The sequence below is a fragment of the Myotis yumanensis genome, unplaced genomic scaffold (genome assembly GCF_028538775.1).
Source record: "Myotis yumanensis isolate MYYU_CA2020_CCGP unplaced genomic scaffold, mMyoYum1.0.hap1 SCAF_5, whole genome shotgun sequence".
Classification (NCBI taxonomy): Eukaryota; Metazoa; Chordata; class Mammalia; order Chiroptera; family Vespertilionidae; genus Myotis; species Myotis yumanensis.
In genome coordinates, this window is record NW_027223756.1 from 21,678,169 (window position 1) to 21,690,695 (window position 12,527).

Sequence of the window (12,527 nt, forward strand, 5' to 3'; positions counted from 1 at the left end):
GAAGACTAATACAATATGGCCGAATGTGGAGAGTTTTTCTAAAGGGAATAGTATTTGAACTGAAAGCTGTGGAGTGAGTAGATGAAAGAGCAGGAAAGTAGTTCAGGTAGTGGTAAGCAGCTTCTGCAATGATCCAGTGGAGAGGAAGAGTACTGCGAGAAAGGGACTGAAATACTGGAGGAAGGGGTGGTGACAACGTAAGATGTAAGGTTAGGCATTGACAGATGGGTTTAATATAGCTTAATTATACTATATTAGAGAAGAGAACCTGTGCTGAATAAGAAAGATCTTTGTATTTAATTATACGTATAACCTACAATTTTATACAGCTAAAATGTATTGCCACTATATTAATGTGGCAATTATATGAATTAGGTTAATATAATTATATGAATTAGGTTAATGTAAATCATTAACCTAATGTAAATCAGATTGCCACTATAGCTTTTGTGTACAGGATCCAGCCCGGCAGGTGTGGTTCAGTGGTTTGGTTCCCGTCAGAGCACATGCCTGAGTTGTGCGCTAATTCCCCAGTGTGGGGCATGCAGGATGCAGCTGATCAATGATTCTCCCTCTCCCTCTCTGAAACCAATAACAATATATGTTGAAAATAAAATAAAATATTGGGTCCTGACACTCCTCCTTCCTCCATCACTGTTCCCTGCTTTTCTTCTTCCAATTTTCTCATCTCTCTCTCCACCCCCCCACCCCTCCACTAAAATGTGAGTTCCATTAGGGTAGAGATTTCTTTTTGGTCTGTGAACAGTACCCTGATGTAGTTCAAAAAGTTTTGAATGAGTCTTATTTTGATTGCAATGGGAACATGCTACAAAGCCTGTACATGTTTAAAGGAGTCACTTTGCTGTAGGGAGGAGATTTCAGGATGTGAGAAACAGGTAGGGAGACAAGCTATTGGAATAGTCCATGCAAGGGTTCTAGGGTCACCTCAACAAAGACATTATCTAAAACAGCTACTATTTTAGGTGTGTCCAGCACATTTTTGTTTTCATATTAGTATTTTATTTGCTTTGTTTTCTTTTTGCTTGTTCTCCTAATGAGTATGAGCTTCATGAAGCTATTTTGTTCAGAGCTGTGATTTCTGACATCTAGTACAATAGATGCTCAATAAATATTTGTTGACTGAATTGATGAAGTTTGATGGAATGAGTAGAGATAGGAAGAAGTGGATGTATTTTCGAGAGTTTTAGTATGGAAAGCTGACAGGATGTGACTGGTGGTTGGGGTTGAAGGCATATCCAGACTAGTTACTGGATAGTCCCTAAGGTTTTAAAAAAATATTTTTTAAAGGATGAGAAGTGTGCCTTCCTTATTTGAGTGCATGCACCAGAACATGGGTTACTTGTACCTATTTGGGCCAGATTTTCTCTCTGTTTGTCTGTGAATTCCATGAGGACATGAATTCCATGAATTGCATGTTTATATTCTATCCAAGGCCCAACTCAGATGTGTTGAAGCTAACACCTTATGTTTTCTTTTGGCCTTAGGGGCAGAGCAACACGACTTAAAAAGGGATTATGATCCCCTTTTACATATAAGAAAATTGAGGCTCAGAGAGGTTGGTGAACCTGCCCAAGGTCCCCCGCTAAGAATCTGACACTAGAAGTTTGATAGTCCAAACATCTGGGAGTGTTGGGAAGGTTGGAGCTTCAAGTCCACCTCAGATCCATGAGCCTGTACTTTGAAAAACAACCAAACAAAGCATTAACAAGCAAGAACTGGCATCTATGCTTTAGCCGTTTTCTTTTTTAAAAAAATGTATTTTTATTGATTTCAGAGAGGAAGGGAGAGGGAGAGATAGATAGAAACATCAATGATGAGAGAATCATTGATCAGCTGCCTCCTGCACGTCCCCTACTGAGGATTGAGCCCGAAACCGGGCACATGCCCTTGACGGGAATCAAACCTGGGACCCTTCAGTCTGCAGGCTGATACTTTATTCACTTAGCCAACCCGGCTAGGGCTAGCCATTTTCTTTACACTTCTCTTAGTTGCTCAACTTAGACCAAATGTGCTGCATACATTCATTCATCTATTTATTAAATGCTACTGTGCTTCATTCTGAATGCTGCAATGCAAGGGGAGGGGGAGAAATGAATGAAATAGAGCCTTTATCCATTTGGAACTGAGAAGGCCTCTAGGGTCAGACCTTGCATTCCCGTGCTAGCTCCACTACTTCCTAACTGTGGGCTTTGGCCAATTATCTCACTTTTCTGGTTTCCATTTCCTGAACTGTGAAAACTTGGATAACAGTATCTATGTCACGGGATTTTAGTGAAGACTAAAGGGATAATGCCTAGAAAAGTGATTAGTTAGCACCAGGACTGCCTACATAATTTAAAGCAGCGATCGCCAACCTTTCGGACCTCACGGACCACCAGTGGGTGACCGCTGATTTAAAGGACAAAAGGAATATGTGGAACCTCTTGTTCTAAACTTATTAAGAGGGCAACAGCAGAGCAATCAACCAAGCACAGAACCCTGCTAAGCCTGACTGCACAGGCTGCATGCCTGTGAAGCTGGCTCTGGCTAACATAGTGCCTGATGCGTGGTAGTGTTCAATAACTGTTAATTAGCCCATCTGGGTGTGGCTCTGTGGTTGAGCATTGGCCCAGGAACCAAGAGCTCACCAGTTCAATTCCCTGCCCAGGTTTCGATCCCCAATAGGGGGCATGCAGGAGGCAGCCAATCAATGATTCTCCTATCATTGATGGTTTCTATCTCACCCTCTGCCTTCCTCTCTGAAATCAATAAAAATATATTTAAATAAATAGATAAAAATTCTTTTCAAAATGTTAATTATTAATTTTCTAGGGTCCACCTCTCAAAGGAGTCTTAAGATTTATTTGTGGAAAAAGACACTTAGTCTCAAAATAACTACATGGGAAACAATGACACAATTGGGTTGTCAGGTGACATTTCAGATTCACATTTTAAAAGGCATATTGACAATCCAGAGTGTGTGAGTGCCTGCTATTGAAGATACTCAGGTGGAATCTGGATGAAAACTCGGCTACAGATTGTTGCCTTATAGCTTTTGGTGGTTGTAATTACCATGTAAAAGTCAATAATAAGAACCACTATTGACTAGATGTTTGCTATTACTTGGACACTGTGTATTATCTCACTTAATTCCCCCAACGGTCTTGGGAGGGACATACTATTGTTAACCTGGCTTTGCTAGGCAAGGAAAACAAGAATGAGAGAGGTCAAGTGACTTTCCCAAAGGCACAGCTGTTAAGTGGCAGAGGCAGGGCTCAAACCCAGCCCCGTCTGGATACAGACAGGCTCTATAAGCCCTAAAACTTATGCTCCATCGCTGGCCAGCTGGGTGCTGTGGGTCAGGTTATTTTTCTTGCTCTGGTCTCCAGCTACCTCAGAGGGTGGAAACGTTTGGACGAGGCTTCAAGTATGTAAAGCCTTAGGCAGGGTCAAGTATGTGAAGCCTCTAGCAGAGTGTCCAGAGGTTATTATGGGATTTCCCTTCTCTCCCCTTGAGCTAACCTTTGAGCTAACCTCTGAGCTCCAATGGCTCAATGGTTTTATCTTTATTGGAGGGAAATGTAGTAGACTTATAAAATGCCCACAGTGTTGAGAAAGTCATTAGTGGCACAGCAAGGAGACTGCCCAGGACTTGAAGTCCTTGCTCCTCTACAAAAATATCAAGTGCTTGTAAAAGGCACTCATGTGGCAGAAATGGGCCACTGTCCTCTTGGTTCTCCCTGACAGTTTTACTTGATGGCAGATACGGAAGAGCAGGCAGGTGGGCCTCTTGAGTGCAAGATGAGGATAAACATATTAAGAGTGTCTCCTGCATTTCTAACCATAACTCCTGGTGCCAGAGCGTCATATAAAATAGGGAAAGGACTTGATTGACAGCAAATGACCCCACCCTACAAAGCTCGAAACTTCTTGTGGACATTAGCAATCCATGCTCCTGTCATTGAGCATCACTCAGAGCTTAACATAGGTCAGCTACTGAACCTCTCCTTGCCTGCTGCTTACTTAGATCTCTGATTTGAAAACAATTCAAATCTGGAGTTCTGGTCACTGCATCTGCCTAAAGCAGATGAGGAATGATTGTAGAATTTGCATGTTCTCTATAGCTTTTGTGCACCTTTATGCAGGCAGGGATAGTTCTATTGATTTTTCAGCCTATTTATCTTGCCCAAAGGCTGTCAATAATGCCCAACACAAATGTGATTGGATGATCAAGTCGCCTCTCTCTATTGCATCACTGATACTTCAGCACTGCCTTCCTCTGCCCTAGGGACTGGGAATGGGATGCTGAGAGTGGGATGGAATGGCTTATTCACACATGCTTTCATTCCTTCAGAAGGGAAGGCAAAGACATTTAACAAAATCTTTACAACTGGGCAGATGTCTGTCTCCCTCCACCCCCATTTCCCACCCTCTGTAAAGTTATATAGGGATGCCCTTCATTTCCCTCTTCCCTTCTACTTCGTCCCTCCCTATACCCCTTTTGATCATGCAGACAATAAAGGCTGGTCTTTTGGGTGCCCCAGAGAGTGGGGGATACTTTCAGTCTTCTGGTAGCTCCTTGTGAAAAAAGCATTTCTGCCTTAGATGGACAAGCTGATATTTCCTTTGGATAAAATTCTCATCCTCTTTTTAGGTCTTCTTCATTTCCCATTCCTGAAGTACAGAAAGACAAGACAGATCAGTTTGTTGAATAGTCTAGTGTGACTTGTAGGATAAAAACACTTCATTGCACATCGATTGCTTGCCTTTTGCATGTAGCCTAACTGGGGCTGAGGACTGAGCCTGCAACCAAAGTATGTGCCCTTGACCAGAATCAAACCCACGACGACGCTCTTATCACTGAGAAAAACCATCTAGGGCTGTACCTTGGCTTTCTGCAGCACCCGTCCTTGGTTGGAGGTTACGATGGATGGGCTCCTCTTCCTCAGCTCAGAAACACAGTTGACAGGGAGAGGTTGCTCTGGAGGATTGTTCTGGGGTTTATTTGCAGTTTCCTGTTGATGACAAGAAATAATTACATAGGTGAAGTCTAGTGCTGTCTACCTCACCCAGCCTGCCCTCCAAAGAATGCATATAAAAGGTACTATACACATATACTAGCATCAAACAGGATGAGGGAGGAAGGCCTTGGAATAAGCTAATGACAGCTGAAATGACTGAACCCTCACTATATACTAGGCATTGTGTGGATTAGTTTATTGAGCCTTTTCAAGCCTATGAAGTAGGTACTATTAGTTATCTTATTGTAAAGATAAGAAAAGTAGGAAGGTCAAGTCACTGCTCAAGGTCACATGTCTGGGGAGTGGGAGAGCTAGGTTTCCTACCCCACTGTTCTTCCTATCTTTTTCTCTCCTGTATTCCTTCTAATTTTCTACGCTACCCTGAAATTTTCCAGGTGATTGCTTAGTACCTTACTGGATGTAGTTCCTTACATGGGACATATTAACAGCTTAGCTTGCAGGGAATTTAGAGAAAACTTTATCTCTAAAGGTCATGGAAAGAGTCAAAAGTGGAGGGAAAGTCTTTTGGAATGTGAACATCAGGGCCTACTGGTGGGAGGAAGCAGCTGGGATGAGTTAACCACTTCTTGTCTGTCCACCAGCCCTCTGTGACTCTGTCCCTGGCCTTTAAGCTCTTAATTTTTAAAAATTGTTATTGTTGAGATTATTACAGATGTCCCTCTTTTTCCACCCCGTATTGCCCCCCTCCACCTGGTCCCCGCCCCACCCCAGGCCTTCGTCACCCTATTGTCTGTGTCCATAGGTAATGCATATATGCATATAAGATTTTTGTTTAATCTCTTACCACCCTCCACCCTCCTTCCCTCTGAGAATCGTCAGTCTGTTCCATTTACATGCCTCTGGTTCTATTTTATTCTCCAGTTTATTGTGTCCATTAGATTTCTTACTCATTTATTTTGATTTTTAGATTCAATTGTTGATAGGTATGTATTTGTTGCCATTTTGTTGTTTATATTTTTGACCTTTTTCTTTTTCTTCTTCTTCCTCTTTTTAAAGAATACCCTTCCACATTTCATATAATACTGATTTGGTTGTGATGAACTCCTTTAGCTTTTTCTTGTTTGTGAAGTTCTTTATCTGATCTTCAATTCTAAATGATAGTTTTGCTGGGTAGAGTAATCTTGGTTGTATATTATTCTTTATTTCAGGCAATGTATGCTTTATTTCTGACTGGTCCTTTTCCATTTTTTTTGGAGGTTTCTAGAAGATTCTTGAGTAACCTTACAACTGTGGTTTTGAACTCTAACTGCAGTACTTTGCTTTCTTCCCTTTCTTTCATTTGTGACATGTTTCTTTGTCTCCGCATTTTGGCTGCTTCACTTTCTATGTATTGGGTAGAGCCACTATGTCTCCTTGAGTTGGTAGAGTGGCCTTATGTAGTAGGTGTTCTATAGGGCCCAGTGGCTCAGCCTCCCCAGTCACCTGAGCTGGGAGCTCCAGGTGCACCTCTTTGTGGACTGTGAGCACAGTCTTGTTGTAGTTGAGACTTGATTGCTGTTAGTATCACTGGGAGAAACTGATCTCCAGGCCAATTGACTGTGAGGACCAGCTGCAACCACAGTGGGAGAGCTGCTGTGCAGGAGACACCTCTATGGAGCAGGACTTGCTTCAGTGGGGCTTTGTTGCTCACTGAGTCTGCCCCTTGAGTGTGTTGCTTATGGATGTGTAGAGTTGTAATGTGGTATGGTCTGACAGTGACCACTAGGTGCACTGGCTTTTGAGTCTCTAGGGAGGTGCAAAGTCAGCCACTGCCTGGGGCCACCCAGCAGGAGGTACAGAGAGATCTGCAGATTCCTCCTCTTTGTATTGGGTTTGGAAGTGCCCAGACAAGGCCCAGCTGTGAAGCAAGTCAGGCTGGTGCTGGTGCTGGGTCTTGGGCCTTTTATTGATAGGTTTGGTGCTCCCTGACCCAGCTCTAGCTTGTTTGAGAGAATTTAGCCTGAACAAGGACAGGCCATTCATATGCAAAACCTGCTGCACACAGATTGGGTGGGATTTTAAATTGGATGAGGCAGGGTCTTAGGGAATCACCAGGGCAGAGCAAACAGACATGGCGCCAGTCAGCCCTGGGATCTACTGGGGAGGTCCCAGCATAGGAACAGTGATCCCTGCGAGCACCTCCATCTGGGGGAAAGCCGCCCCTGAGTTCCTGCCATGAAGCCAGACAATCCAGTTCCTCCTCGTATGTGTCTGTGTTCCCCAGAGCCTCGCCCTGGTACTGGAGCTCAGAGGAAGCAGGACCTTGTAAGTTCAGTTCCTGGTGCTGGCCTTTTAAGAGGAATAGCTGGGTCTCCAGCAGCCTCTGTGTTACTGAGCCCCAATCTGCACTGGTTTTTACAGCCTGTATTTCATACTGCCTGTAGGGACTTCTTTTCCCAGCTCTGGGACCCTGGGCTAGGGTTCTGGTGTGCGGTTGGGACCCCTGCTCCTCTGGGTGGCCTCCACAGAGGTGATCTCCCTCCTGATTAAAAAAGCAGCACATGCAGGTGCCGGACCAGCCCGTTCCATGCCTCTGCACCTCCTACAAGTCTCAGTGTGCTTTCTTCTTCTCTAGTTGTAGGACTTCCATTCAGCCAGCTTTCCAGCAATTCTGGATGATGGTGGTTCAGTATTTTAGTTGTAATTTTGATGTGGTTGTGGAGTCGGTGAGTATAGGTGTCTACCTACGCCGTCATCTTCTGGAAATCCTCCTAAGCTCTTAATTTTTAAGTAAGGTAGAAATGCCCCATGGAGAGGAAATGTAGGGTGGGAGAAACAGCCCTAACTTCCTAGTCATAGGACCAGGCAGCTGTTATCTTGGACAATAATAAGATGAAAGTTCTCAATGATAACTTGCACTTAGCAGACAAATTACTTCATTTCTCTGAGTCTTAATTTCCTTGTCTGAAAGCAAGTAGAACATTTATTCATTTGAAACATTTATTGCACACCTACTATTTTTCAGAGTATGTAAAGGGATAGGGCTATTATGATAAAAAAAAATACAGTCCAATTCTTTTTATCTTATTTTTAATATTTTTTAAAAATTGACTTCAGATTGGAAGGGTGAGATAGGAACATCAATGATGAAAATCATTGATTGGCTGCCTCCTGCATGCCCCTACTGGGGCTTGAGCCTGTAACCCAAGCATGCGCCTGACCTGGAATGGAACTGTGACCTGGTTCATAGGTCGATGCCCAATCACTGAGCCACGCCAGCTGGGCCATACAGTCCAATTCTTAATAAAAATCCCAGTTTCCTTGGCTGTCAAATGGGGTGCATGCGCATAGTACTATCTCATAGGACTGCTGTGAAGACTATGTGAGATAATACAGGTTAAGATGGTGTGGTAATTGGTTAACACAAGTTTGCTATTCTTATTCAACGTACGGTAGTTATTATCAGTAACCTTAAGGCCACTTCTAAGACTGCATTCAGGATACAAAGTCAAATAAATGACGGTGCGTCAGTGGAGAGAACAGAGGCCAGAGAACTTGCTGTGAGAGTCCCCTTCCTAGCTGTGCCACCAATGGCATGTCTCTTAGGGCCTCGTTTGTTATCTGTAAGTGAGCATAACTCCTAGCCCCAAAGGATGAGCAAGATCTGTAGCATGTGAGGGCATTAGGAGCAGCTGCCCCTGGTGTAGTAGGGAGTGGACTCACCGCACTCTTGTTCTTGCTGCCTATGGAGAGTCCCAGGGCTGGGCCCCCTGCCAGAGACCTCTGTAAGCGCTCCTTCACAGCCACCAGCTTCAGTTCCAGGTCGATCCGGTGCTCTTCCTTCGCCCGACACTGAGCTTCCAGTGTGGCCACGGCCTCCTGCAGAACCTTTAACTTTGCTCCTGTTTCCAAAGACATTGATGAGAAACAGCTGAGCCTGGCCTGAAGCATCGAGCAGTTTGGCAGGGCCTCAGGCCCGAGTCTGCCCCTCCAGAGGACCTTTCCTATCCTCAGTCCTGGTTAAGAGGTGGACTTTGGGCCTGGGGTAGTGTGTTTTTTACCTTCCCAATACCCATTTCCCCATCTTCTAGATACAGAACCCGGCTTTTCCCCCTGGGAAACCACATTTCCTTCATTATTATTTACTAGAGGCCCAGTGCACAAAATTCGTGCACTTGGGGGGTCCCTCAGCCTGGCCTGTGCCCTCTCGCAGTCTGGGACACCTCGGGGGATGTTCGCCTGCCGGGACCGAGCCGAAGCTGGCAGTCAGATATCCTTCTCACAGTCTGGGGCTCTCACACTCCAGGACCCCTCGCTCCTTACTACCTGCCTGCAGCGGAGGTGGCGGGAGAGGCCATGAGCCCGGCTTCTGGCTGAGTGGCGCTCCCCCTATGGGAGCACACTGACCATCGGGGGCAGCTCCTGCGTTGAGCATCTGCCCCCTGGTGGTCAGTACACGTCATACAGACCCGTCCTTCCACCGTTTGGTCTATTTTCACATTAAGGTTTTATTATATAGGATAGTTTGGATGGGTGTTACTCAATCCTAGTTCAAGGGGTTGGCACATAACTTAATCCTGGCCCATAATCCTATCTCAATCAGGGTCACAGTGATTGGCTTAGGGATCAAAGTTGGTCAGAGTGAAGTGTTTGTGGGGGCCACTAGGAAGAGAAGTTTTCTCTGCTGGGGTGGCTGAGAGGATTAGGTGAGGGCTGGAGAGAATGAAACCAATGTAGAGGAAGGCCAAAGCAAGAGTTGGAGAAAGGTACTTCCTGGTGACATCATTTAAGTCCTTTGACCTTGATATACCTGATTGTTCAGTTTTTCAAGTGCATTTTTCTTTTTTTTCATTACTACGCCAGTTTAACTTTGGTTTCTGTTCCTTGTAACCAAGAGTCATAGAGCTTTACAAACCAGGGGTTCCTACTAGGATTTTGCTGCTTATTCAGTTTAACCCAACATATCTGTATTAGAGCCTTCTTGGTACCAAGAGCTATCTATGTTGGGCCTTTCTAGGTTTAAAAATTAGTCCATGTTTACCCTGAGGGAGGCTGCACTGGAGGGTTTTCTAGTAATGGTGGGTTCATTTCATTCATTCAGTTGTTCATTCAGTAAACACATATTGCATGCTCGCTATGTACTAGGTGCTGTCCATCATCCCCAGCACCTGGACCTACGCTCAAATAGCCATGCTCAGCACCCATCTGTGAATGAATGAGTTAATGTGAGGTTCAAAATGATCTTTTATTTCTCTAATTCTAAGGGACACGCTGTTTTTCACATTTTAACGTTTTTAAAATCAGATTGCATCTTACATTAAGTGTACACATTTTTGTGATGCTTTTTTAATCCCTTTACCCCCAAAGCAGTTATCAAATAGGTGGCCCTTCCATTAGTCAGGAGGATGATGATGGTGGTGGTGGTGGTGGTAGTGGTGGTAGTGGTGGTAGTGGTGGTAGCGATGATGATGATGAAAAGGAGGAAGGAGGGAGAAGCTCACCTGTCTTGAGTAAGAAACCAGGTGATCTGTTCTAGGGAAAGGCCAAGCCCTAGGACCACACCATGTAGGTACCTGGATTGTTCCGAATGGCATCCTTTAGCGCCCTCTTTTCTTGCCGCAGTGCCATCAGCTCTGTCCGGATTGTCTCTTTTTCTTTCTCCAGCTTCTCTTTTTCTACCAGGTACCTCCGGGCATCCTCCTCAGCTCGGTTCTTGCCGTACTTGTATTGATTGGCACCTGCAGAGTTAGGAGGCAGGAAAAGGGCCTCAGTTCTGACCTCTGAGAGGGCATTTGGGTGGTGTTAGCGTCTCTTTCAGCCTCCACTTCTCCATCTATAAAAATGGGGACATTTAGAGCGATAACCCTCGATATCATTAATGTGGCTGCTCTAAGGAAGCAAGGAGCAAAAGGGAGGTAGAGCTCAGGGGTGAGGAGCAAGGGCTTTGGAACCAGACAAAGGTTTGCATTCTCTTTTGCCCTTTATTGGTTGTGTGACATCAGGCAAAAGAGAATAGTGATGTTTTTGTGTCTTTCCCTCAGCTATAGTTTCCTCATTTGTAAATGTGGATATTGATCAAATTTATTTCTTTGCATTGTGGTAGGTTTAAAATGAGATAATTCATGAAAAGTACTTAGTGTAGTACCTGTCAAATAATAAGTGCTTAGTAAAGGTTACATAATAATAATAATAATAATAATAATAATGTAAAACAAATTTTGTGATGTATAACATACTTTGGTTTTAAAAGGGCATATTTTATAGTCAACTCTCAGGTATGTGTAAGACAAGGAGACTGGTAGATATAACTCTGATCCATAGAGAATCAAGACCTTAGGCTAAAGTCAGGCATTGCCCATTTTATTACTAGGAAATGGTGGGGGTAGAGAGGGATCTAGTAGTCTACTATGGACTCTACACTATGATGATGGATAAAAACAACAAATAGCTCGGTTGCATGGCTCAGTGGTTGAGTGTTGACCTATGAACCGGGAGATCACAGTTTAATTCCCTGTCAGGGCACATGCTGGGTTTTCGGGCTAGATCCCCAATAGGGGGTGTGCAGGAGGCAGCTGATCAATGATTCTCTCATCATTGATGTTTCTATCTCTCTCTCCCTCTCCCTTCCTCTCTGAAATAAATAAAAACAAATATAGCAAAAGTTTATTGAGTATTTACTAAGTACTGGGCCACTTATATGCATTTCCATTTCCTTCTCATAAAAACTGACTACTGTTCTAACCCCGTGATCGGCAAACTGCAGTTCACAAGCCACATGTGGCTCTTTGGCCCCTTGAGTGTGGCTCTTCCACAAAATACCATGTGCGGGCACGCACGTACAGAGCAATTGAAACTTCGTGGCCCATGCGCAGAAGTCGGTCTTTTGTGGAAGAGCCACACTCAAGGGGCCAAAGAGCCGCAGTTTGCCGACCACTGCCCTAACCGGTTTGGCTCAGTGGATAGAGCGTCGGCCTGCGACTGAAAGGTCCCAGGTTCGATTCTGGTCAAGGGCATGTACCTTGGTTGCGGGCACATCCCCAGTAGGAGATGTGCAGGAGGCAGCTGATCGATGTTCCTCTCTCATCGATGTTTCTAACTCTCTATCCCTCTCCCTTCCTCTCTGTGAAAAATCAATAAAATATATTAAAAAAACCCAACAAACAAACAAACAAAAAAACTGACTATTATTAGCTCTATTTTATTGTTGAGGAAACAGGCACAGAGAGGTTAGATCTTACTGGTAATGATGGCAAAATCTAGGTTTGAACCCATGTACACCTAACTCCAGGGTCCAGCCAGGTAATACTGCTCTAGCTGGGGCAAGGCCATAGTCAAACCTCTCAGGGAAATTTTATGTACTAGTATGTTGTTGCTACAGTCAGCCACACAAGGTCCTTTGTAAGTTGGTGGCGTGTGGACTGATTCCCATGATTTACTGATAGTTGTGTGGGTCTTGTCTGTCCAGTTCTTGTAGAGATTGCAATGATTGCCCAATGACTCATGCAAAAATCAGTTCCTGCCACAACTACCCTGCAAGTCAAACCAGATCATAAATAAAGCATGGAG

At 44.3% G+C, this 12,527-nt stretch overlaps 1 protein-coding gene across 1 annotated transcript in view; it reads right to left on the bottom strand.

Moving 5' to 3' along the window:
- Window positions 1-2,842: 2,842 nt before the first annotated feature.
- The window catches only part of AFAP1L1 (actin filament associated protein 1 like 1), a 58,994-nt gene continuing 49,309 nt past the window's right edge, over window positions 2,843-12,527 (bottom strand). The window contains exons 16-19 of the mRNA XM_070414637.1: window positions 10,535-10,699; window positions 8,685-8,863; window positions 4,887-5,015; window positions 2,843-4,674 (exon numbers count right to left, since the gene is read on the bottom strand). Coding sequence (XP_070270738.1) covers window positions 4,651-4,674; window positions 4,887-5,015; window positions 8,685-8,863; window positions 10,535-10,699 — 497 coding nt within the window. The 3' untranslated portion in view covers window positions 2,843-4,650. The remainder of the gene's footprint in view (window positions 4,675-4,886; window positions 5,016-8,684; window positions 8,864-10,534; window positions 10,700-12,527) is intronic.